The sequence below is a fragment of the Pollachius pollachius genome (assembly GCF_949987615.1).
Source record: "Pollachius pollachius genome assembly, chromosome: 17".
Lineage (NCBI taxonomy): Eukaryota > Metazoa > Chordata > Actinopteri > Gadiformes > Gadidae > Pollachius > Pollachius pollachius.
The window spans coordinates 5333629-5357045 of NC_136950.1; the positions used below are offsets into that span (position 1 = coordinate 5333629).

Here is a 23417-nt window from a genome sequence, read left to right on the forward strand (position 1 = left end):
TCCGTTTATTCTTGCTTCAATTATCTTGCCATTTTTATTTCATTAATCTGTTTTAATTTTATGTGCAGAATTTTGCAAATCGAAAGGCGCTTTGAATATTGAAAATATATAACTTTCATTGTGTATTCTGTGTCAGATACCTTCTGCGCATCTCGCAGCAAATTGTTTGTGTGCTATTTCACTTTAGATGTCAAGCCTTTTGTGAGTGTAAAACAGTACTAATCTTCATCATGATTATCAACATTATTGTTATTATATAATTTAACTATATTATATATATATATATATATATATATATATATATATATATATATATTAGTATGACTCATTTAAACTAATCTAAATAAGGCAATATACGTCCAGACTGGTTCTGGTGGCCAGGGGTGAGCCATAGGGATAAAGCTGTTTATTGATCCATCTGGGATGCTCAGCCGTCCATCAGTGGATTCCACTTGTCACTTGAACATTTCAACACACACCGACTAAAGCTGCGTCGCAAACGTCAACAAGACATGCCAATCAATGGTTGAAATAACTCTTCTCTTAACCATCTCTCTCTCTCTCTCTCTCTCTCTCTCAGAACGCACAAAATTAGCATAGACATGCAAGTGTGCCTGCATGAATGTGCAGGCCCACTTGTCTCACACACACACGCACACGCACACACACACACACACACACACACACACACACACACACACACACACAGCGGTGCCGTTGACCTTTCCACGCAAAGCCAGTAGGACATCAGCAAACAGGATATGCAAGTGACCTTTCACACATCTACTACTAAAGAGCACGGCTAACATGCACACCACACACACAAAATGCTCGATGTGGTAAGTGATTGTTCTAAATCTGTGTCGATCAGCATGGTTTAGCAAATGTGTGTTAGTGATATGTGTATTTGTGACTGTGCATGTCAGTCCTTTTAACACCGGTCACCTGACACTCACCTGAGCTGTAGCATCCCAGGTCTGATGATATTTTCACTGCTGAGTGGTCTTGACCCCCTGGCTAAACATCCACTGTACAAAAATAATCTTCCTGGTCATCTCAGTGGGGGTGCGGATGGTTGGCCACCGTATTTAGGCAGGATATAAGGGTGACTGAATTACAGGATCCGACTAGAAGACAGTTGTGAGTATTTACTTATCACTGGTCTTCTCTTTAAAGCAATGTGGTAGCTTGCCCCGCGGCAGAGAGAATTATGGCGAACAGTCCCAGGACAACCACAGAAGAGTCTTGAAGCAGCATGGCCCATCGTTTATGTTTCATTTTCATTGATAACTTTGTGCCTCAGGCTGTGGATTGTAAAGCTTTACTAAGACTCCCTTCCACAGCGTACTTGAATAAAAGTATTTACTAGCAAAAAGTACATCTTCAGGACAGGCCCATATGGTATTGCCATGCCAACAGCTACTTAGTATGAGACCAACTGTATACAACAACCATTTTTTTAATCATCACTTATAAATTTAAAAGTGTTGCAAACAAGATGCACAGCTTCGGGGCCGCTGTTCCGTGTCATCACATCACTAACTAATCTAACCTTGCTAAAGTATTTTTTTCTTTTTCTGCGCACAAGAGGGTATGATTAATTAGATATCACAGCTATTAAAAGGTAAAAAGCAATTACTATGTAGCAAAGTCCATTCAACCTTGATGTAAAGTAAGGTAGACAGCTCACCCACTTTCATAATTTATACCTGAAGACAATTTACAATTCTGAATGAATTCTGCATGTGTTTATAAGGCATGTGGTGCATGAGGTGGAGGGAGTTAAGGTCAACCTGGGGGCAAAAACTGCAAAAGGTATCCTTATCACTCCAATGCAAAGAGGCAACCATCTACAATAATAAATAGACAACAATGCAGCCTTCCTTCCTTTTAGGGTATGTGAACTAATGTGTGCATTGCCAAGCACTGCAGTGCACCATCTATAACATATAACAGAGAGCGTAACGCTAAACAATGTCACTGCCTGATTTCCTTGCCGATCATTTCACGTTCCCCTTTCGAGAAGAATGCCCTGGTTAAGAATTTATCTGACATGACTAATTAGCATCAAATTGCTTCATGGTAGGGCTAACACCATACGGGATTTGCAACTAGGCAGGGATTTAATACTAAACCCTATTACTACCTCATGGAATATGCTCGACATTGAACGCAACTAAAAGTAGAGTATCTCAGACGCTAGACAAACACATGACGAAAAATAAGGAGGCAATAACATAAAGCGAAGCGTGTAGTATTGTGTCTGTATAAGTGTGGCGGGCGACCAGTGACAGTCACATAAGAGGTGAAGAGATTGGCTCAGTTTGGTCACTTCTTCTGCTAGCATAGCTGACATGCTTGTCAATAACAAGAGAAGAGTACAACGACACAGAGAATCACTGCTCTTGTACTGAACCTGCGAACCCGCCACACAGGACACTCGCTCAAATTAATACAATAGCACGTCAACTCTTTCGCATGTTAATACATTAATCACAGTTACAAGAGTTAACTCACCTTCTGTGCCACAGTAGCATTGGTGTGTTTTTTGGAAGACGCGATAATCGCCTATGAATATCTTAGTATATTTCTCGCGTGAATACTATGCTATGAAAAATCACATCATGTAAATATTGTTTATTTTGCGATTTCATGTTAAATATCTATTTAAAATCTTAAATAAACTACAAATACATTGAAAGGAAGACATATTTATGTACAGGCGGTCTCTGAGATGCTTTGTATTTGTTCCAGGACCCGAAGGTCGCAGCGTTGTTAGCAACATGGCAACGAAAACACAAGTGCTGTCTCTGTACCGAATGCTTCTGCGAGAGAGTAACCAGTTCCCATCGTACAATTACAGGTAAACTATAACATGTCAATCGTCTAAATGAAAAGGACACACGCTTTATCAAATGCCATTTTTACAAAAACGTACACGAAGACGTTGTGTTTACTTTGGCCACTGGCTAAAGTGAACAGATGTAATATCATAATAAAGCTGAGATTCGTGTGCGGAAAATGTTAGTGTCTGAGAGATAAGATATCTCAGAGTATATGTATTCACCTAAACAGAAAGTACAATGTTGTCTTGGTAAGCATTTAGTATCACATCACGTTCTGCAAGGTAACTGACGTCACACTCCAGTGCCTAATGTGTTGTGACCTCTGATGTCAACGACTGTGAGTTAACCTAATGCGTTTGCTCTGGTTTAAAACTTCTACAGATGTGTCCATGACAATATTTGACGTAACATGAATTATCATCACTCATATCAAGGAGATGGCAGCAGCAACGATGACGTGCTCGATTACAATCGTTACAATTATTTGAATATGAAAATAACCTAAAACAAAATACTCTTCAATGATTGACTACTGGCCGAACAGACAACGATTTGAGAGGGGACATGCATTACTCACTCAGACAGAGCAGATCGCTTTCAATGAGGAGACTATATGTAGACTGTTGTTAAGCTTTTCTCTTGTTTGTCCTAAATAACACAACCTAGAACCTACTTTGTTCATTTGAGCTGCTGAATCTTTGGGATTGGTGACAATCTCAATGTGAATAAGAAGGTGGCCGCATGCAAACTGCTGGTTGTGTCTGTTCTCTGCTGCTCTCAGAGGTTTTATTCTTGAACTATAACTACGTACTGGTGTGGATCAGTTGGTTGTTGGAGGCTAAATGAGGTTTCACCCCCCCTTCTATCTGCTGTGACATCTAATTGGTGGTGACAGATTCTGGAATTATTCAGGGTTTATATTGGACCCGATGATATTAGAAGTAACACTTTGTGACACCGATTGATTTGCAGTTGGGACTTTGGAGATATTGTAATATGTTTGGAAGCTGAGCTTGGTTATATAAACCTTTCTCTGAGGTATTTTTAGCGACTTGAAGGAAAGTTGTCTTTCTCATGCATTCACTATAATTTCTCAGAATGCTCCGTCCGCCTCTTAATAACTTTTGTGTAGTTCCGATATTAATGTCCTCAAAAAAGTGTACTTTTGGTTGTGTTTTTATTCATTATTTCTGTCAAAAGTTTCATATAACCTAGGTTATAGCTTTTTCCCATCACTTTTTTTTCTTTTTTTTTTACCAAACCATAAAACTTCTCAGAGGTGTTAGCATGTCTGTTGTATTTCACTCTTCTAAGATCAACCCTGTCTCTTGCTTACTAGTTCCATTCACACCGTGTTTGACGCACAACAGAAAAAACTTTTGATAAGGGTTAAGCCCATTGATAAACCCCTTTTGACAAGCCCCTTAGCTTAACTGATCCTTGGATGTACAGGTGTGTCTATTCTGCGGTCAGTCAGAGTTAGTGAGGCAATGATTCAGAATATGTGAGAAAGTGAGCGAATAAGGGAGACAATATGTGAGGGAGTAACTCACATATTGGGTGAGGAAGAGGAGAATATAGGCCATCAGTGATGTACCATGGGGTTTCGGTTGAAGACTATAGCTGTATTGTATAAAGTGTTGTATCTGTGCGTACTGCGTACCCACAGACACATATTCTATTAATCTACTAGTCCGTATAACAAAAAAAACAAAATCTTCGCCGGCAGAGGCCTGGTGCTTTCCAATTGCTAGCGTTTAAGAGATGGAGAGGCAGTGCGTGCGGGAAGAGTGAGGGAGTGGGGCCCAATCGATATCAGTTATTATAAGGATAAGACCTCGGCAAGAGACAGGATTTACAAAGACACTGACTTGCTCACCCTTACTCTCTGAAAGGGTGAGCAAGTCAACTCAACAAGCAGGGAAACGATGCACCACTGCCGAGTGCTGTAATTTTTGGTTTCTGTTGAACCCCGTCTACAGAGCTGTTGTGTTGAGAGAGTGACTAAGAGGGAGAGAAAGCAGGATGCACTGCAGTACAGGAAGCAGTTTTCCTGAAAGAGAGCCAAATTGGCAGAAGTAGGTCAGCCAAAGTGTCGAAACAGCAACACACAGCCAACTAACTTCATACATATTTTTATCTTGTCTGACTTCTCTCTCTCTCTCTCTCTCTCTCTCTCTCTCTCTCTCTCTCTCTCTCTCTCTCAAAAAAAATCTACAGAAGAGTCCTTTTTGCAAATCCTTACTCAATTGTGCATGTTTTTGTTTCCTCTTCAGGATGGACCGTTAACGTAAACAGATGATATGCTCTCTTTTTCCCCCTCTCTTTCCCTCTACCTCTTCCTTCTTTTTCTTCATACTTTACAGTTTAGCTTCCTACTGCAAATCCGAACCACCCCAATACTGAATGTGCATTTTGTGTGCACATGCAGGCAGGCTGTCAGCACTGAGGCTCTGCAAAGACCCTCTGATGAATAAGTGATCACGGAACTCTCTCCTCTCCTTCCCTCCGCTCCTCTCATCTCCCCCACGACACATGGAGAATTCCCTCTGAAGTTTCAGTGACGCAGCACAACAAACACACACACAAACAAGAAATCTGCGTGGGCACTATCAGACAGACATACACACACACACACACACACACACACACACACACACACACAAACAGCAAGAAGCCATATAGCGTTTCACCTAATCGGGCTTTCTTTCTCTCTCTTTTCTCTCACTCGCTGCCTTTGCCTCTCTCTATGTGCTTCTCTCTCTTGACCCAATTCCATCCAAAATCTTATCAGCGTGTTCCTGCCAGAATAGGTCACAGTAATGGTCAGAGAAAGACACCAGAGGATTGTCTATAATTCCATCAGCCCTCCTGCCGTGGGATTCAGAGAACTGATTATAGAACACATCTATGCTGTCAGCTTGTGATTGGTTTAATATTTACCTGGTGGTCTGGCCCACAGGGGGCTCCTGATTCTTATTGAACTGAAGCTATACAACCAACGGTTGCTATCATCTGGGAGTAATTCATTGGTTGTTCTCTCCCAATTGATATGATTAATATTTGAATCTAAAAGTTGTCATTGTGAATAGCCAATGGCTATTTCAAGCGCATCACAGCCCAAACTAACTTGTACTAGTGGGTTATTAGCTTTGTCTCCAAGACGATCGAAAGTATGATGTTTGTTTGAATCTATAAGGAGCATTTACATTAATGCAGCTGTACAGCTTCATGAACTGTTGAGCTTTTTATGTGGTGATATATGATATCTATGTATCCAAGTAGAGATTGTGATAATGGTGGGCTAGTTGTAGACCTCATCGCACATGGGTCCATTCTGTTCTCGCCACACCAACAGTAATGACCATCATACATGCATATCCTCTTTTGTGTGTTTTGTATCCGTTTTTTATTCTCACCCATTTAACCTTTAATACCATTTCATCTTATTTGCATTTTCTGTACAATTGATCAATGTCTCCCTTTTATCTAATGATCCTGGTATTATTATCTCTCTGCACCGCTCCAGATCCTGCCATCATTCCTGCTCCTCTCCCTCCTCTTACCTCTCACAGCCTTTTTTAAAACTTCCTCTTCTTCTTGTCCTTTACTCTTAACTCCTTCCCTCCGTCCTTCCCTCCTTGCCTCATACAATCCCCTCTGGTCTCTTCCCTCAGACACAGAAGAAGGAATCTCTTCCACGCTGGACTTATTCCATCTTCCAATCCTTCCCTCGTGTTCTTTCCTAATTCTCCCCTCACTCCTTGCCTCCTTCGTCCATTTTCCTCCTGCCTCCTTCCCTGAGTCGTCCTTTCCTTAATCTCCCCTCCTCCTTGCCTCCTTCATCCGTTTTCCTCCTGCCTCCTTCCCTGAGTCGTCCCTCCCACATTAATGCCCATCAGGAGCTCATTTCTCCCCGCTAATGGCCTCCGCCTGTACATCCACCCTGCACCATCAGCCGCCCTGTGAAAATCCCACCCTTCATACTTTAATTAGCTCTCTTAAACTAAATGAGAGCGAGAGGGGGAGACAACCGTATCCAAGGTAACTCCCACCAAGGTCAACAGGCATTCCCCTAACATCATCAGCTGCCATGTTTAATGTCTCGTCTATTAGGTGGAATAGTGTCAAAATTAGACCGCAAGTCATTTTCGGCGCTGGCCCAGAGGATACCAGAGGAGGTCTTTTATTATAGACGGGCCTTTGTGGTGGCGTGATGTATTCTATCAAACAGGCTTCATTTGTCTTGGAAACGACCCGCGATACTGCCTACAGTACAAAGACTCTAGCGGGGGAGACTTCAGAGGTAGGGACCACGTCCATTACTGCGCTTCATATTTAAACCCTGGCTAGCTAGCTAACTGCTAGCATGGTGGGACTATCTAAGGCTGGCAATCTAATGCAGGAGAGGAAAGGGCTCCAGCCGTTCAAATGACCTGCTCTGGTGGCCCGGTCTTTAGGTGGAGGAGTCGTTTTGTGGACCGATATTTCTTTTGGGGGTTTTACTCTGCCCAAGAATGTAAATTTTGGATGCTGTTGGGGGTTTCAAAACATGCCATTAGCAGCTCTGCACGCAAACACACTTGAGGATTCCACCAGGAACAGACGTCATTTTATAACTCCAGATGGTCCTCCAAATGCAACACTTCCTCATGGGCAAGTTAAGGCCACCTCGTCCTAACGTATCTCACTTGATTCCTTCCCCTCGAAATATTAATTCATGAAGGTGACCTATACAAGATGTATTGTATCTGCATTGTTTTGAATATTCCAAGATTACAACAATATGGACGTTAATGACTACCTTTTTTTAATGATATATACATGTGTATTTAGTTATTTTAAGAAACATCTATGTGTTCAGCAGTTGCTCCTAAACAACCAAGCTTGTTTGCGTTCCTCTGTTTAAACCTCAACTTAGCAGGCTGCATCTTCTCCCCGCTGTATGTCTACATGTCGCCGTCCCCTGGGATCCCATCTTGGCTCGCATTCTGTTTGATGAGGCGCCGTGTGTGTGCGTGCGTGCGTGTGTGTGTGTGTGTGTGTGTGTGTGTGTGTGTGGGCATGTGAGCTGCTGTTTGCCTAGACATTATCCAACTTGTGTGTAACATTTGCGATCGGACCCATTTGACACACACACACAGGCTCCACATTCATTATATTGTACACACACAAACACACAGATAGACGCACACACACAGACTCCACATCCATTATATTGTACACACACACACACAGATAGACGCACACACACAGACTCCACGTCCATTATATTGTACACACACACAGACGCACACACACAGACTCCACGTCCATTATATTGTGCGCACTACCCGCCCCACACACACACAGATAGACACACACGCACACACAGACTCCACGTCCATTATTTCATGCACACTAGCCGCCCCACACACGCACAGATAGACACACACACACACACACACACGCACACAGCAATACACTGGTTTATTGATCTGGGTGCAGCTGTGCAGCCCTGCAGCACCAGGGTATTCTCTTTGCTCAGAGAAGGAGTAATCAAATCAGTTGTGATTGGTCGAGGAGAGTAGAGGCCTGCTGCGCGGGGAGGCCGGGAGGGGCTGAGCAGCCTTTATTTGTTGTGTGGTAGCTGTTGTTGTGCCGATGTGCGTTTGGCCCGCGGGCTGCAAGACCAAGAACCTCTGCTCTCTCTGTTCACCCCTCCTGCTCCGGCTTTGGCTGGGTTCAGCCTGCTGCTGTCCACAAGCCGGTGCTGAGGACTTTAGGACTTTAATTGATCCAAGGGTCAACCTTTTTATATCTATTGCTTTCGCACTTACTCTCTCACCTTATCCAGAGGGTCTTGTAGCAGTAGTGGAATTTGGGATTTCCTTCGATCTTTAAATCTCGGTTGATGCCCGGCAGACTCTGTTGTATTGTTCTGGCATAAAGGACACATAACCCTCCCTGTCCCTCCCTGGGAGTGTCAGTGGATTGTTCATGCCCTCCTCTGTTGTGTTGTGGTGCGCAGGACCTATGCGTTGCAGAGGATAAAGGATGCGTTCAGAGCCAACAGAAAAATTGAGGATCCCAAGATGGTTGCAAGGCTGGCAGAGGAAGGCCACAAGACACTGGCCCTGATCAAGAGACAGGTAAAACACAGACACACACACCTATACACACACACACACGCATACACACATGCATACACACAAGCACACAATTAAAGTTACCCGTCAGATACGTTAATCATGTCCACAGGCTTGTTGGACCCAAGCTCTGACTGAAAGATGTATGCAGACTGCCTTAATTCAATTTCTGTTTGCGCCCATGTATAACTTCTCGAAAGCCGTTCCATCTCTCTTCCTGTCTCTCTCTCTCTCTCTGTCCTTCTGTCTTCCTCCATCCTCTCGAGGCAAGACCAGGTTGACTAACATGTAGATGAACACCTGCTTCCTGACTGACCACCTGTCCCCCCCCCCCCCCACACACACACACACACACACACACACACACACACACACACACACACACACACACACACACACACACACACACACACACACACACACACACACACACACACACACACACACACACACCAGTGTTTTCTCAAACTCACACACATCTACACAGACCAACAGAAACATAAATATTCTGGCCGCAGGTTCGCACATGTACACAAGCAAGTGAAAACCCCACGCACAAACACAGACACCTCTGTCTCTCTCCCTCTCCTGCAGTCATTACCGTGGCAACACAGGGCTAATGACCATGCTGTTGGCCACTTTGTTCCCATATTGCAACAGCATCCTCCCGGCCATTCCGGCTGGAACCGGGTCTAGTGTCGGAACTCATCTCAGTTTATTTTTACACTTAGGGTCAGTTGGGCCAATCTTTACTCAAGTCTGCCTTTTTGTTTTCCTTCTAAATATCTTCAGGGTAGACCATTAAAAAGCAAATACTGAGTGTGATGGGCTCTCTCTGGCAGCAATTTTTATTTACAGATATTCAGACATTCTTTCTCTTATTGCTAATTCACTGAGATTACTAATTGGGTCAGAAGTATTAAGAACATCTTAATCATTCAAATGAAAGGGGGCATTCACTGATCATATGATGTATTTTCAGGTGAACATGTGATTAGTAAAGAACCAAACATCGTCAAGAACTGTGATCGGCCTCTTCCGTGACCCGTGTGTCGTCCTGGTTCATCTCCTGGGGGAGTGGAACCATGTTCTGATATTATAGGTTCATATGTGAACCTGGTGGCAAGGACAAGTTCAAATAAATAACTAATCAACTTTTCCCAATGGGCAAACTATATTGTTTTCCCAATATCACTGAGGAAATGAGCAATGGGGGAAAAGTCAATGTTCACGGTTCTCTTCAGAAAATACACAAGCAAAAACAAATAGTAATCGAAGTAGAAGGTGTATATATATATATATATATTTATTTTTTCTCTTCCATTGCTCCATGGAAATAATGGTTGCCTCTTTCCAAGAGAGATAAATCATAGCAGGAACATGAGGCAGTTCCAACAAACTCATGGACATGGGCGCGCGCACACACACCCACACACCCACACACACACACACACACACACACACACACACACACACACACACACACACACACACACACACACACACACACACACACACTATAGACCATACATTAAAGTAAAGACTCACACAATTGAGAGCTCATCGATACACACCAGATTAAAGTCTGGGTCCTAAGGCTCCAGGCCTTTAAGCGGTCAGGGTTGTTGTCCTTAACAGTGGTCTGTCTCCTCATTGTGTGTGGTAGTTGGCCTGCTGTTAGATGTATGACAATTTGGTCATGTTTACATCCGACACTGAGTGCACTTTCATCCACTCTTGTAGTGATTTAGTAACATTCTTTGTATTCACTAGTCGGCAGGTAACAGGTGGACTTTAGCTCACACCCGGAGGCTTCCGGCTGGGAAAGAACTGCCGTTACTGCTAACTAGACACTACTGCCTGCGTCAATAGTAAAGATACATTGCACATACTCATGGCCCAATAGAAAGTCTATTGACTGTATGAACTATGAGTTGGTGGAGTGCTGGTATCCGTGCCACGCCCCGAGAGAACAGACGAGATCTGATCATTCCCCCCCCCCCCCCCCCCCCCCACCTTCTGCTCCTTTCTGACTCCCTCCTCTTCCGGTCGTGCGTGCGTGCATGCGTGCATGCATGCGTGTGTGTGTGTGTGAGTCCCAGGTGCTCTCTCTAATTCAGTTAGGAGTAAAGGTGATGGATGGCGTCCGCAGAGCTGCGTCTGTGTTTTTCAGGAGAGGGGAACTAAACTATTTTGTTGTTTAATGAGGGGGGGGGGGGGGGGTGCTCTGGTACCAGAAGAAAGGTGAGGGTGGAGGTGGGTGGGAGGGGCAGGATCTCAGAGAAATGAGAAGAGGTGGAGAGGCGGCGTGATGGAGTGGGGGAATAGGAGAGTTAGTGAGGGAAGTAAAGAATGACCAGGGACAATTTGAGGAGGGAGACATGGTGTTTGAGTGTGAGGGAGAAGAGATGTTTGTGTGTGAAGGAGAAGAGATGTTTGTGTGTGTGTGTGTGTGTGTGTGTGTGTGTGTGTGTGTGTGTGTGTGTGCGCGTGTGCAACAACCCATATCTCAGTTATTACTGCTGCTCATGCCACCGCAGTGTCACACCCGTGGGCCATTATGGCTCTGCAGAGATTAAATGCTGGTTTGGGTGCTGGTGAGTTATGCGTGACGATTTGAGGAGAAAAGTGTCATCACCGACGCAGCCATGGCTCGGCAGAATCTGAACGTGCGTCATTTGGCCTCAGCAACAGCACGCTTCAGCGACATTGATATATAAATATACATACATGGTCATCGGACACTTAATGTGCCTTATATGCCGGTGGCCTTAAATTTCAGTTGTTTTTTGATAGCTGACAAAACTATATCAGGACACTGATGACAGAATGGGGTATTTTGTGAATGACAGGGTGTGTGTGTATGTGTGTTATCATGAGACGGATAGGATGTCAGCCCATCCCTTGAGCAAGGCACACTCCCCCCATCCAACAGCAGAAGTAGAGCTTGCTGATGTTTTGCGTTTTCGATATGTAGCAATTTTCTCTTTTTGTCGAAATTGGGTTATGTGTTTTTGTCTGCGTTGTTGTGATTCATCCTAGAATACGAAGGTATTCAGTGGATGTTGTTGTGTTAAGCTTATTGTGTTATTTTGGTTATTTTTCTACTTTTTTTTGCCTTGGTGAAAAATGGCACCTGCGGAAAGGTGGCATAAAATCATTTAAATCACATTATTCTCATCTCTTGCTTACAAGGAACATTCTCTTTCTCTCTCACTCCTTGCTCTTTATCTTTAAATCCCTTCATTTCCCACTGTCTGTCTCTTTCTCGCGTGGGCTAAGCTTAGCATCGCGCGTGCGCACACACACACACACACACACACACAGACACACACACACACACACACAAATAAACCATTATCCAGCTGATGAAAGAGATTCGTCTCTACCATTGTTTACATTTACATCATTTTCTTACTAATGAGGAAATATAGTAAGCTAGGCTGCAAGGCTATGCAAGGTTGCAAATAAAGTGTGTGTGTGTGTGTGCGTGCTCCTGTTCGTTGCGCTTTTGACTTCCAAGAGGTTCCCAACTTCCTCATGTAAAGTATTTCAGGCGGTGCAAGGAAGTAATACACAACATACATGTGTATAAACATGTGTAACACACTGATCTCCTACGTGTGTATGTGTGTGTGTCTGTGTGCATGTCACGCAAACACACATGCAGACATACACTTCGGGGACGGGGGGGTCGGTTCACCGGCCACCACCCCCCCGCCCCCCTCAACCCATCATCAGACATCCGAGGCGGAGTGCCTCTTCCACCAGCACGTCCCCCACTGCTTCACGCCCGGTGACACAACAGGAAGGCACATCAGCACAATCGTGGAGCCATTTGGCAACACCCCATTTGCTCTTTTTAGCGTTCGGTTATAGCGCTGAATAATACAGACTCATCGCTGGCAACTGAACGCCTCGGAGTCTGTATCGTTCAGGCCTTGGGGCCCTGGAAACGACTCGCATAAGTTGCACGGCTGAGCCCTCGTAGGACGCCAGCGTTCTCGGTACCAGGACGTATTTGGGTCAAGTTCCCTGCTGTTGGCTGTGAAGACTTCTGCGCTCCTCCCGTCTATTCTTAGAAACTTGAGACTGATGCAATGACTGCACTACATCACAGGGAAATTGTACGTCACTCGCACGCGCACACTCACGCACGCACATACACACATGGACTTGCGTGTTCGCGCAGCCCTATTTGTTACTCACTTGTTCTGATGCAATCCATTGACTGGCACCGTAATGATGAGAGTAAGACAGGAAGAGAGGGAGACGGAGAGAAACGACTGAGGGGAGCCCAGAAGGCTAGGAGAGAGGGGAGTGGAAAAAAAACACGATTGCGATGGAGTGAAAGGGAGCGTTACAGCCTACAGGTAGAGAGATTCGAAGCAGTCACCCCTTAAATCCCAAGCCTATAGGCATCCATAAGCAAGATGCCTGACACCTATCTGCTCCTGAATGGCTGTATCTGAATTCACTGTGAGTCACTATGGATAAAAGGTTTTTCTAAATATTAAAATGTAAATGAACAGGATAAATTCAAAGCAAGTGGGACCTGAGAGAGAGAGAGAGAGAGAGAGAATATGGTATCAAGCCACATTTCAGTACAAATCCAAAGAGGTCCTAAACATTTGTATTGATTCCAGTTCCAATAAAATAATAATAATGTGTCCTGAAGTCTCACAGGTGTAAACAAGCCGTCCCAGCCTAGCAAACGGCTTCATTTGGGCTCATAAATGAAGAGACATGGGGTGTGTCCTGCTATGTCCTAGGTTTGGGGAGACATGAGTAGTGAGTCCCAGTTTTTGACAAAGCCTGCCCTTTACTTTCACTGGGAGTAGAACTGGACCAGTATTAAGCCAAGAGAAGTGTGGACATAAAGAGTGGATTCATTCATTCATCATTTTTATTCATAATTCATGTTATTTCTAACACAATATAGCCTATCACTCAACAATAAAACCCATCGGTCTGCATGTATTCCTCCCGCCTCTCAACATAAAGGATTAGGAAGCACTTTTTTCCCCTATGAAAGTAACCCCAGCGATGGTCCAACCAATGAGAACAAGCTCTTATCGACCAAACCATCGACCAACCAACCGACCAGAACCTGACGGTCCCGGACAGGGAAGAGAGCCCGGAAATCGGCTGGATGGAGTGAGGAGATGACATTTAGCATAGGTCCTTTGTGCCTACGGGGTTAGGCACTATCGGGTCGGGCCCCTGAGCCAAGCGCCTCCCTGCAGGTCTCTGGGGACCCGCTGGGCTTATTGTTGGGCCACAAAACGCTTGTGATGTAGAAACCACACCGGGTCGGCCCAGAGTCTGGAACACGACGCGAGTTGGCACAATTTTCAGCCCCCCCGCCCAATTCTCTGGGTTCGATGATGCATCGATCGCAGACATTGATCGAGAGAGAGAGAGAATTGAAATTAATTGAGAGAGTGAGGACGAAGGCTTGCGAGACAGCCTGGTTGCCAGGAGTTCATGATGGAGTGGGTGCTTCAGCCCGGACACAACTAACTCTGGATCAATCCCTGTCTCTCTCGCTCTCTCGTTCTCTCTCTGTCTCTCTCTCTCTCTCCAATTTTATCTCAATTAGTTTTAAATGAAAAGTCTTTGATAACCTTGCTTAGGTTTCTCTGTTTATGTTGGCACCTCTCTTCATTCCTTCTCTCTCCATCCATCAGTCCTTCACAGCAGATTTCTGCCACTATCGATTTTCTCCAAAGAAAATCGCTGTCTCATTTTTCCTCAAGGTGTGTGCGTGCGTGCGTGCGTGCGTGCGTTAAATGCATGTAACATCTATGCCATTCTGAAAAGGTCACACATCGGTGCCCGGATGCGATCACTCTCAAAACCGGCGTCAGAAGCCGGTCGTCAGAAGCTTTATGACACCCGACTGCATAGGATGTCATTAAGTGGCGCTGGCCGTTGCGGTGCCGTGCGTCTGTGCGTCACACATCGCCTGAGTCACACCCTGGCTCACTGATAGCGGGTGCCTTGTTGAATAATAAATAACAGTAATTTCAAGCCAGAGATCATTTTGAAAATGTTTTTTGGACCCCCTGTGTAATTGTTTGGATTGTTCTGCATGAGCTACCCTCATGAGAATAGATGAACTTCAGAGAGGGAGAGAGAGCGAGAGAGAGAGAGAGTCAACACACTTGAGGAAAGATTGCCAAAACTGACTCTTCTGAAGTGTAAAAAGAAACTGATTTGGAATTTGAAAAACAGAGTGCTGTAATCATCCCAAGCAACGCCAGTTATTTTACATAGCCCCGCCCCCAACATCTCTCTCTCTCTCTCTGTTCTGCTCTCTGTTCTAGTCTCTTACTGTCTCATATCTTTATGCTTCTCGTTGGAACAGAGCCATCACTGGACCTGAGGGAACCGTGTGTGGTACACAGTCAGCCTTAACAAACATGGGAACTTGGAGATGCACACTGGAGTGCTTAAATTAGCATCACGTTGGTATGTCTGGTCACAAGATCCCCCCCCCCCACACACCTTCTTTCATTGTTTCTAATAAGAGAGTGTGATCTTTCACAAATCAGACTTTCAATATGATAATAAAGTCAAGTCTGATGGCAGACAAGCTCAAATCTGGGATTGTCCACTTTCTTTGGCTTCATATTTGTTTTCGACCAATCATGTTGCTGGAGGCTCTGTAAGCGAACACAAACTCGGCCAGCAGTAATAAACTCCGAAAAAAAAATCAGAAAAGCTTTCAAATCAGCTCCGCCTAGGCTGGCCAATGTAGAAATACTTATTAAAGTCCCCTCCTGAAAAGCCTCATCCACAAGCACGATGGAGGATTCTTCAGCAGAATATCTCGTAACGAAACAACACAAGGCGTAACTCCGCCCCTTGCGGTTGTGGGTGTGGTTGGCCCCGCCTCTCTGCCCCCCCCCCCCCCCCCCCCCCCAGAAGTTCTGCTGCAGGACGTGTAGGAGGTGGTGCAGGACGGCGGGATCCCAGATAGGTGAGGGTGAGCTCCTTTTTGAAAGGGGGTGTGATTGATCAGTGGTGTCCGTTTAGGGAGCCTGGGGATTGGGCGGGTCCGTGGGGATCACCGGCCAATCAGAGGCGGGCAGAAGTAGCAGTGGAACAGTCTTGGCGTCAGTGGAGATACAGTGTTGGTGGTGTCTGTGTTTGGTGCTCTGCCCAAGGTGAAGTTCTAGGTCACACACAGAAACACAATCGCTCTCAGGGTTGTGTGATGGGCTCGCTGGCCCCCTCGGGGAGACCGCGCACGCACACACACACACACAGCCATGATACCGCAACAATCCCCCCCCACCATATATTTATCTCCAACCAGCTACCACTCAAGCTAGGTCTTCATGGCTTCTTAATGAGACGGGTATCTCTCTCTCGCTTCCCCCTTTGTTATCTCTCTGTTTTCAAAGCGTCTTCTCTTACGTCTCTCTTGCTCGTACAGCACAGGGAGGCTCCTATTGCACAAACTACAGCAAAAGTGTGTGTGTCTGCCCGCCTGTGTGGGTGTGTCTGCCTGCCTGCCAATGTGGATGTGTACCGCAAGGCCTTTAATGTCAAAACAGGTTTAACTCTGGTGTTATTTATAGCCCTTCTTGGCACTCGATACGTTAATATGGAAACATCCCTGATCATTACCGCACTTGTTCCTCCATTAAGCTGCTACCCAGAACCCTGACAGTAGAGGGAAAACCCTTTTAAGAGGACGGGATCCCGTATGAAAGGCCCAGAGATGAAGGTTATTTGTATAGCGTTTTTCTCGCACTCAAAGCGCTACTTCCTGCCCGTGTGTTCCCTGTTCCGATGTGTAAACGGGTCTCACGGCCTTGCGTTGACGAATTGTTCATTTTAGCAATGAACTTTATGTGCTCTGCTTACAAGAGGCACTGCCTGCTAAGCGGCATCTTGTTCGAGCTATTGCAACCCCAACAGCGCGCAGTTTATTAGATGTGCCATTTAGCAACACTCGTCCTGTAATGCCACTGTTTATGGCTCGGCCTCATCGCATCGCCCCGCCCCCGGGGTATTAAGCAAAATCTCTCTTTAGCATTTGTTTTATCCAAGTTATATATGATTGAGTTAGTCTGTCTGTCACGCTGGTGTGTGTGTGATCCCCATGTTGTTCTCTGAATGACATGGAGGATACATGAGGAAGAGTGTGGCTAACGCAATGTCAATAGATAAAGCTGTGCACGTCCCTTTTAGAGAGCCGACGGGACACCCAGGATGAAGGAGGAAAAGTGAATTAAAGGTGAATAGAGAATGAGACAAATGGAGGGAGGGGAAGAGCTAGACGGACTTAGACAGGAGGAGGGAGGGGGGGGGAGAAAGGAGAGGGAAAAAAGTGTACAGTAATTGACAAGGGGAGAAGATATTTGTGTGGATGTGTGTGTGTGTGTGTATGTGTGTGTGTGCGTGCGCACATTTGTGGGCATGTGTTTCAGCCTGGAGTGTTCCAGCATGGCTCTGCTGAACAGAGCTGAATAATGGATAAAGGGGGTGTCTAGTGTTGGGTTGGGGGGGGGGGGGGGGATTTTAACTTAGGGAAACACACACACACAAAGGGCAGAAGAAGAGCTTCTTTGCAGACCCTCCTAGACATAGATGCTGATGCCTACAAGAACATGCATTCATGTTGTTGACGTCTACATACACCGAAATAAACGCATACACCACACAACAATGGATTGGTATTGGGCAAGGGGCGAGAGACCACGCACGCAGGCAGGCACGCACGCACGCACGCACAAATTGTGAGAAGCTGATCGCCATACAGCAGGTAGAGTTAAAGTTGTACAGGAAGTTGGCGATGACGGGAGAGGAAGAACCAAGGTATACTGCCTGCCTTGATGTTGACACACACAGCAACTTCAACACTCCTAGACACCGAATTTATCTCTCATATCTAATGAGGCTCTATGGGCGAGCAATGGTGCTAATGAAATGCATGCATGATATAAATGACACGTACACCATCGCGCATCCTCCATATCATTCCCCACATACACAAAGTACATGCACACTTTTCTCATCAGAATGCACGATGGCGAACACCTAAATAGAAACACATTGTGTGTACACCCACATTCAGATACACCGCGGCACATCTGTAGCTTTGGGTGTGTGCCGTATACGTCTCCCAGGGGGTCTCGTGATTTGCATATATTTTCACAGTGAATGGGTTCTCCAATTCTCATTCTAGGCGGCATCAAAGAGATCTTTATTACACGCACACAGCTACGCACACGCACACACATCTACACACACGCAAGAACACACATCTGCACACACAGCTACAAAAAAAACATCTACGCACACGCATGCACACACACACATCTGCACACGCACACATCTACATACACACACACACACGCTAATTTACACACACGCACACACATCTACACACACGCAAGCACACACATCTGCACACACAGCTACACAAACACACATCTATGCACACGCATGCACACACACACATCTGCACACACACACGCACACATCTACATACACGCACACACACGCTAATTTACACACACGCACACACGCAAGCACACACATCTACACACACGCAAGCACACACATCTACACACACGCAAGCACACACATCTACACGCACATCTACACACCCGCACACGCACGCACACACACACACATCTATACACACAAACACACACACGCACATGTGTTGTGCGCATGGAAGATGTGTGTGAGACGCGTGCAGATGGCGTGCGCGGGGGGGGTTCAAGTGTTTTTTCCTCTGCGCGCGACAGGGCAATTAAAATGTGTGAGAGAGCGGCGCGGCGCGGCACTCTGTACGCCGGTGGGCCGGACGGCCAGGTGTGGTCTCCGGGGAGCAGGGCACCTGTGTGTGTGTGTGTGTGTGTTGTAGGAGGGAGATTCACTTCCTGTCTCCCATGCGGTTGGGGGAGGAGAGGGATGGCAAGGGTTGGAGGTGACCCCGCTCAAGTCTCTCCCTGCCACTTCCATGTCCTCGCTCCCATATTCCCATTTCTCTCTCTTTCCATGAATTTGTTTCTTTCTTTCTCTTTCTCTCTTTATCTATCACTCTCCCCCATATCTCCTTCTCTCTTATATCTCCCTCTCACGCTACCTCTCGATCTGTCTCTCATATCTCCTCTCTTTTCTCATATCTCTCCTCTCTCCCTCTCTCTCTTGCAGTAGTGGTGAGCTGGTTTAGTCCAGTTTCTGCTGTGATGGGTTCAGCCAGGCGCCTGTCGTTGGGTGCATGGGGGAGAGAAGAAAGGGAGAGGGGGGGAGGGATACAGAAAAAGCTAGAGCTAGGTAATGAAGACGGGGAGCGCGCGCGCGACAGAGGACATCCCTTTGCCTCCACCGCCGCAACAATTTACATGAGAGCCAAGCCTCCCGTGGTGTGATTGGCCCAGAGATGCTTCAGCCTCTATTGTATCCGCCCCCCTTCTACGCTATGGGCTGGCCGATAAGCATGAGCGCGTCATGCACCGGGATGCACCTACTTGTGTGTGTGTTTGTGTGTGTGTGTGTGTGTGTGTGTGTGTGTCGGTCCCTGTGATTGGTTAAAGTCTGAATTTGAGAATGCAGAGAGATGGAGCATAAACTGATTCAGAGAAAGTGCTGAAGCTTAGCGGAGACATCGGTAGTGCTGTGCTGCCCTCTGGTGTTGATGTCGAGATTTGATGTTTGGAAAAAATACTTGAAAGTGGTAATGCTATGTGAGGTCCTAGGTGGCTTCACAGCCTACCTGTAGCTCTGGATATCCACTGATTCTGGACCAGTGGAGCAACTGAACGCTTGTAAATAAATCACATAGCCCCAGACCTTGAAATGTCTGAGTTCCCCTCAGGTGGGTTTTCATTTATTCTTCATGGCTGTGACTGTGTATTGTGCGCACACAGCCACACCATCGCAAACGCGTTTTATTTTTCATTTTACAAAAACAAATCAGCTCCGCCAAACACGTGTTGGTGGATGGTTCCAAGTCCTACCAGGTGTATGTGGCATTTTCTGTTGTAGCAGACAGCCTCCCTCGCTCTCTTGCTCTCGCTGCCTCTCAGCACACATATTACATATACCTCTCATCTCATTTTCTAGCTTGTAAAACATAAACCGTGTCTGTCCCTTCCTCGCTCTTACACAGCCGCCTCATTTCATTTCACAGTGTGGAGCCTTCCTGGCTGCACACATTGAAACCTCTGCTTCTCTCTGTCTCTCCTCCTTGCAGCACCGTCGCGGAGCTGAATCTCCCCGGACTTCACCCATCCTTCAGATCTCTCTGCCCTTTCTTGTCCTCTCTTAGTTCCCTCGAAACAACCCTAGCTGGTTTGTTCCCTCAGTCCCCCCCCCAGAGTGATGCAGTGCAGAAGACTGAAGCATCTCGACTGTTTATTCCTAATCTCCTATCATGTACATTGTTTTTCCACGAGGAAAATAACAGTTTGTTGGAAAGCTTCAGTTTGGAATGGCAGCTTAATTGGGATGTCTCAGGCTGCGATACCTACCATATGGTAGAATCTCTTATTAGCGAAAGGAAACATGGGAAAACAATCTGAAAAGGCGTTGTCAAGACAGCCTCCTTCTTTTTGACCTCCATCAGTATCTATGACTCGACCATCGTCTTCTATTTAGGTTGAAGTGATTAATTGACCTGAAAGATATGGTCCGTATAGGAACGAGCAGTCATTTATAGCAGTATTTATAGCCAAGGAATTACAGTTTGGAAAACAAACTTCAACTGAGCCATACACAATGTGTAGTTAACATGCGTGTCTCACTCTGTCTGTCTGTCTCTCTCTCTCTCTCTCTGTCTGTCTGCGTCCCCAGGTGTCCATAGGTAAGCTGTACGAGACTCAGAGGAACATCGTAGAGGGCGTAGGTCCCCACTGAAGCTCCTCATGAACGGGGTCCAGGGAACGCAGGAGGTTGAAACGATGGAAGATGGACTCGCAGGGAGGAGCGATTGGGAAACAGTTCCACTGAGAACCAACAGGAAGTGACAACATCACCCAGCTGCACCGCTGACCTTTTCCTCCGCCGCGTCCCTGCCATCCTTCTTCATTGACCTGAGCGCTGTCCCGCGCTGCCAACACGGAGGGGAGAGACATCATCTGATGGGCGGGGGTTAGGAACCGCCAAGGACTTCTTTTTTTTTAGGGCTTAATATTTGTTTATATATAAACCTACATATATTTTTTTTATTAGGATTTTGGTGATTGTGGACCTAATTCACAGCTGGAAGCTCAACTATTCTTCTAAAAAGAAGACCAAAAATTCTTGATGCACAAATCTGTTGCAGTTGCAAATAATACCAAAGCTGCTTGCTTCAAACAGTGTCGTGGGTCACTTGTCAAAAGTGGTTTATAATTGTGACCAATCTGCAAGTAGCCATGGGTAAGCTGTTAGTTGACAAAATGAGTTTTAGATTTAATTTGAGGAGGGATAGCCAATAAAAGTGTATTTAAATGCAGGCATGTCAAACCGTGTTCGCTGGGTATCTAACATTGGGTGGAGTTGTAATTAATGTTGAAATGTCAAGCGCACACAACTTTGGGATTAATTTATTTGCCGCTGAAGTCAACGTTGCAGAGTCTGGCTGTGACGCGAGAGACGCACAAAAAACCTATAAGCTTGTGGCAAATAGACACAATCGACGCCACACAGATCAAATAACATCTGAATTCACCACAGAGGTTACCCGATAAGGGGTGTGTGTGTGTGTGTGTGTGTGTGTGTGTGTGTGTGTGTGTGTGTGTGTGTGTGGCTGGTGGGGCTCAAACTAGGTGGTGGAATTCAAGGTCTTTACTGGTCCCCTCAGTGGAACCCTAAAGCCCTCTCCTCTCTGTCAGTCTGCACGGTGGTCGAGGTCTTAACTCTGTGCTTGTGTTTGCATTGCTCCTGTTGTACTTAAGATGTGCTTTAAATAAACTGAGGAATACTAACACGTGTAAGAAACTTTCATTTATGGTGTCTTCATGGTTTAACAAGTGTTTGTATACACTGAGAATCTTGAACATTGAATGTGTATACCTGGGCTGCACAACCAGGAAGAAGCCAAATCTTTTCGGCCAACCATAGTCCTGCAGGTGCATATTCGTGGCAGTATGCTGTGTTTTACAGCGGTTTAAGTCTAATGCTATGAATCGACAACTCTGATATCGTCCTAAGAAAAGATTGTCATAGTAAAGTGTGTTATTAATGTTATTAATCCCGGAAGGGAAAAGTAACAAATTGGTTAACAAAGGCGGGATATACCCTTTGGACAGTTGATGGTGACCCCATTTGTCATCGCCACAGGTGTAATGATGGCCTGGAAGTACAGGTCACTAAATGTGTCAGGTCTCGTCAGGTGGTGTTGGACCACACTAGCAGTGGTCCACTGCAGCCCACTTCCCCGTTGGTCTCCATCCCCGGTCCATTATCACACCAAGAGCTGATGCAGAGCACTCAGACACAAATCTAAGGTCATCTGAACATTTTGATTTATTGATGAGGTACAGCTGTTCTCCGTTAACCGTTAAGGCCCCCTCCCCAGTCTCCCACCCACGGTGGTAATCCAGAACGTTCTAGCAGAGTTAAAGGTCAGACTGATTTATAAACCATCTCTTCACTGCATGCTGCACTTTGGAACCATTTGGACAAAGTCATACTTTACATTTATTTTATGTTATCTTCATCAGACTGGGAACTGGTCTCCATAACATAAGGGAGAAATCTCTACCATATGATACCATACCTTAAATCATATATATATATTGGCTATTATTAGGTTGAGGTAAGGCTAAGGGTGAGCTGGGTGAATCGCCCCATAAGGTTCCTATTTGCTAAAAAAAATAAATGTCTGTTGGTTTAGTGCCCTGACATAATTGCAACACCAGACCCCACGAGCAGACGTTATAGACACCATGATGAATCAAGGCTTTGTTGGATGGGCTGACGCTCAACACACACACACTCACTCACACACTCACAGTCAAACCTCACCTACACATACATAGGCATGAAAACTCACACTCACATATATGGACATACACACACACACAAATTCATATGCCCACATACACACATATGATGAAGCACACTCACACATAAGCACAAACATACAAGCATACGCATAAACACATACATACAGATTTACTTAAAGTCACGTTGTTGAACTTCTAGTGCAATGATATTGGTGTCTGGACAACATTGAGATGTATTTTATATAAATGGCTCAGACTCAGAAAGTCTTTGTAGAGAAAATATGTATGTAAATCATATTTTTATGTATAACAAAACATTTGGATTTGCCTTGCTTAATGATAAATTTCCATTTGGGCAGTTCAACTTGAAACGTTGAAGTGACGTGGGCGTAGCAAGACAAGGAAAGAATGCTACAACAAAGAAAATATACGTTTGCTGTGACCCTGCAACGTGAACAACGTGTGGCTGCATATTTCTAAAGTTT

General features: G+C 45.4%; 2 protein-coding genes across 3 annotated transcripts in view; one reads left to right on the forward strand and one right to left on the reverse strand.

Moving 5' to 3' along the window:
• fars2 (phenylalanyl-tRNA synthetase 2, mitochondrial) overlaps positions 1-2541 on the reverse strand; it is a 98413-nt gene extending 95872 nt beyond the window's left edge. Inside the window, exon 1 of one of the 2 annotated variants that reach the window (XM_079754450.1) lies at positions 2518-2541. The gene's annotated coding sequence lies outside the window, so the exon portion shown is untranslated. Of the gene's footprint in view, positions 1-956; positions 1082-2517 lie in introns of those variants that run through there. The other variant, XM_079754451.1, reaches the window with a different exon arrangement.
• Positions 2542-2783: 242 nt separating this feature from the next.
• lyrm4b (LYR motif containing 4) lies at positions 2784-21886 on the forward strand (the record flags this gene model as incomplete). Its single annotated transcript, XM_079755069.1, has 3 exons — positions 2784-2863; positions 8857-8977; positions 20795-21886. 3 exons carry the CDS (start codon positions 2784-2786, stop codon positions 20855-20857), a joined length of 264 nt encoding a protein of 87 aa, XP_079611195.1. The 3' UTR covers positions 20858-21886.
• Between the last annotated feature and the right edge of the window lie 1531 nt (positions 21887-23417).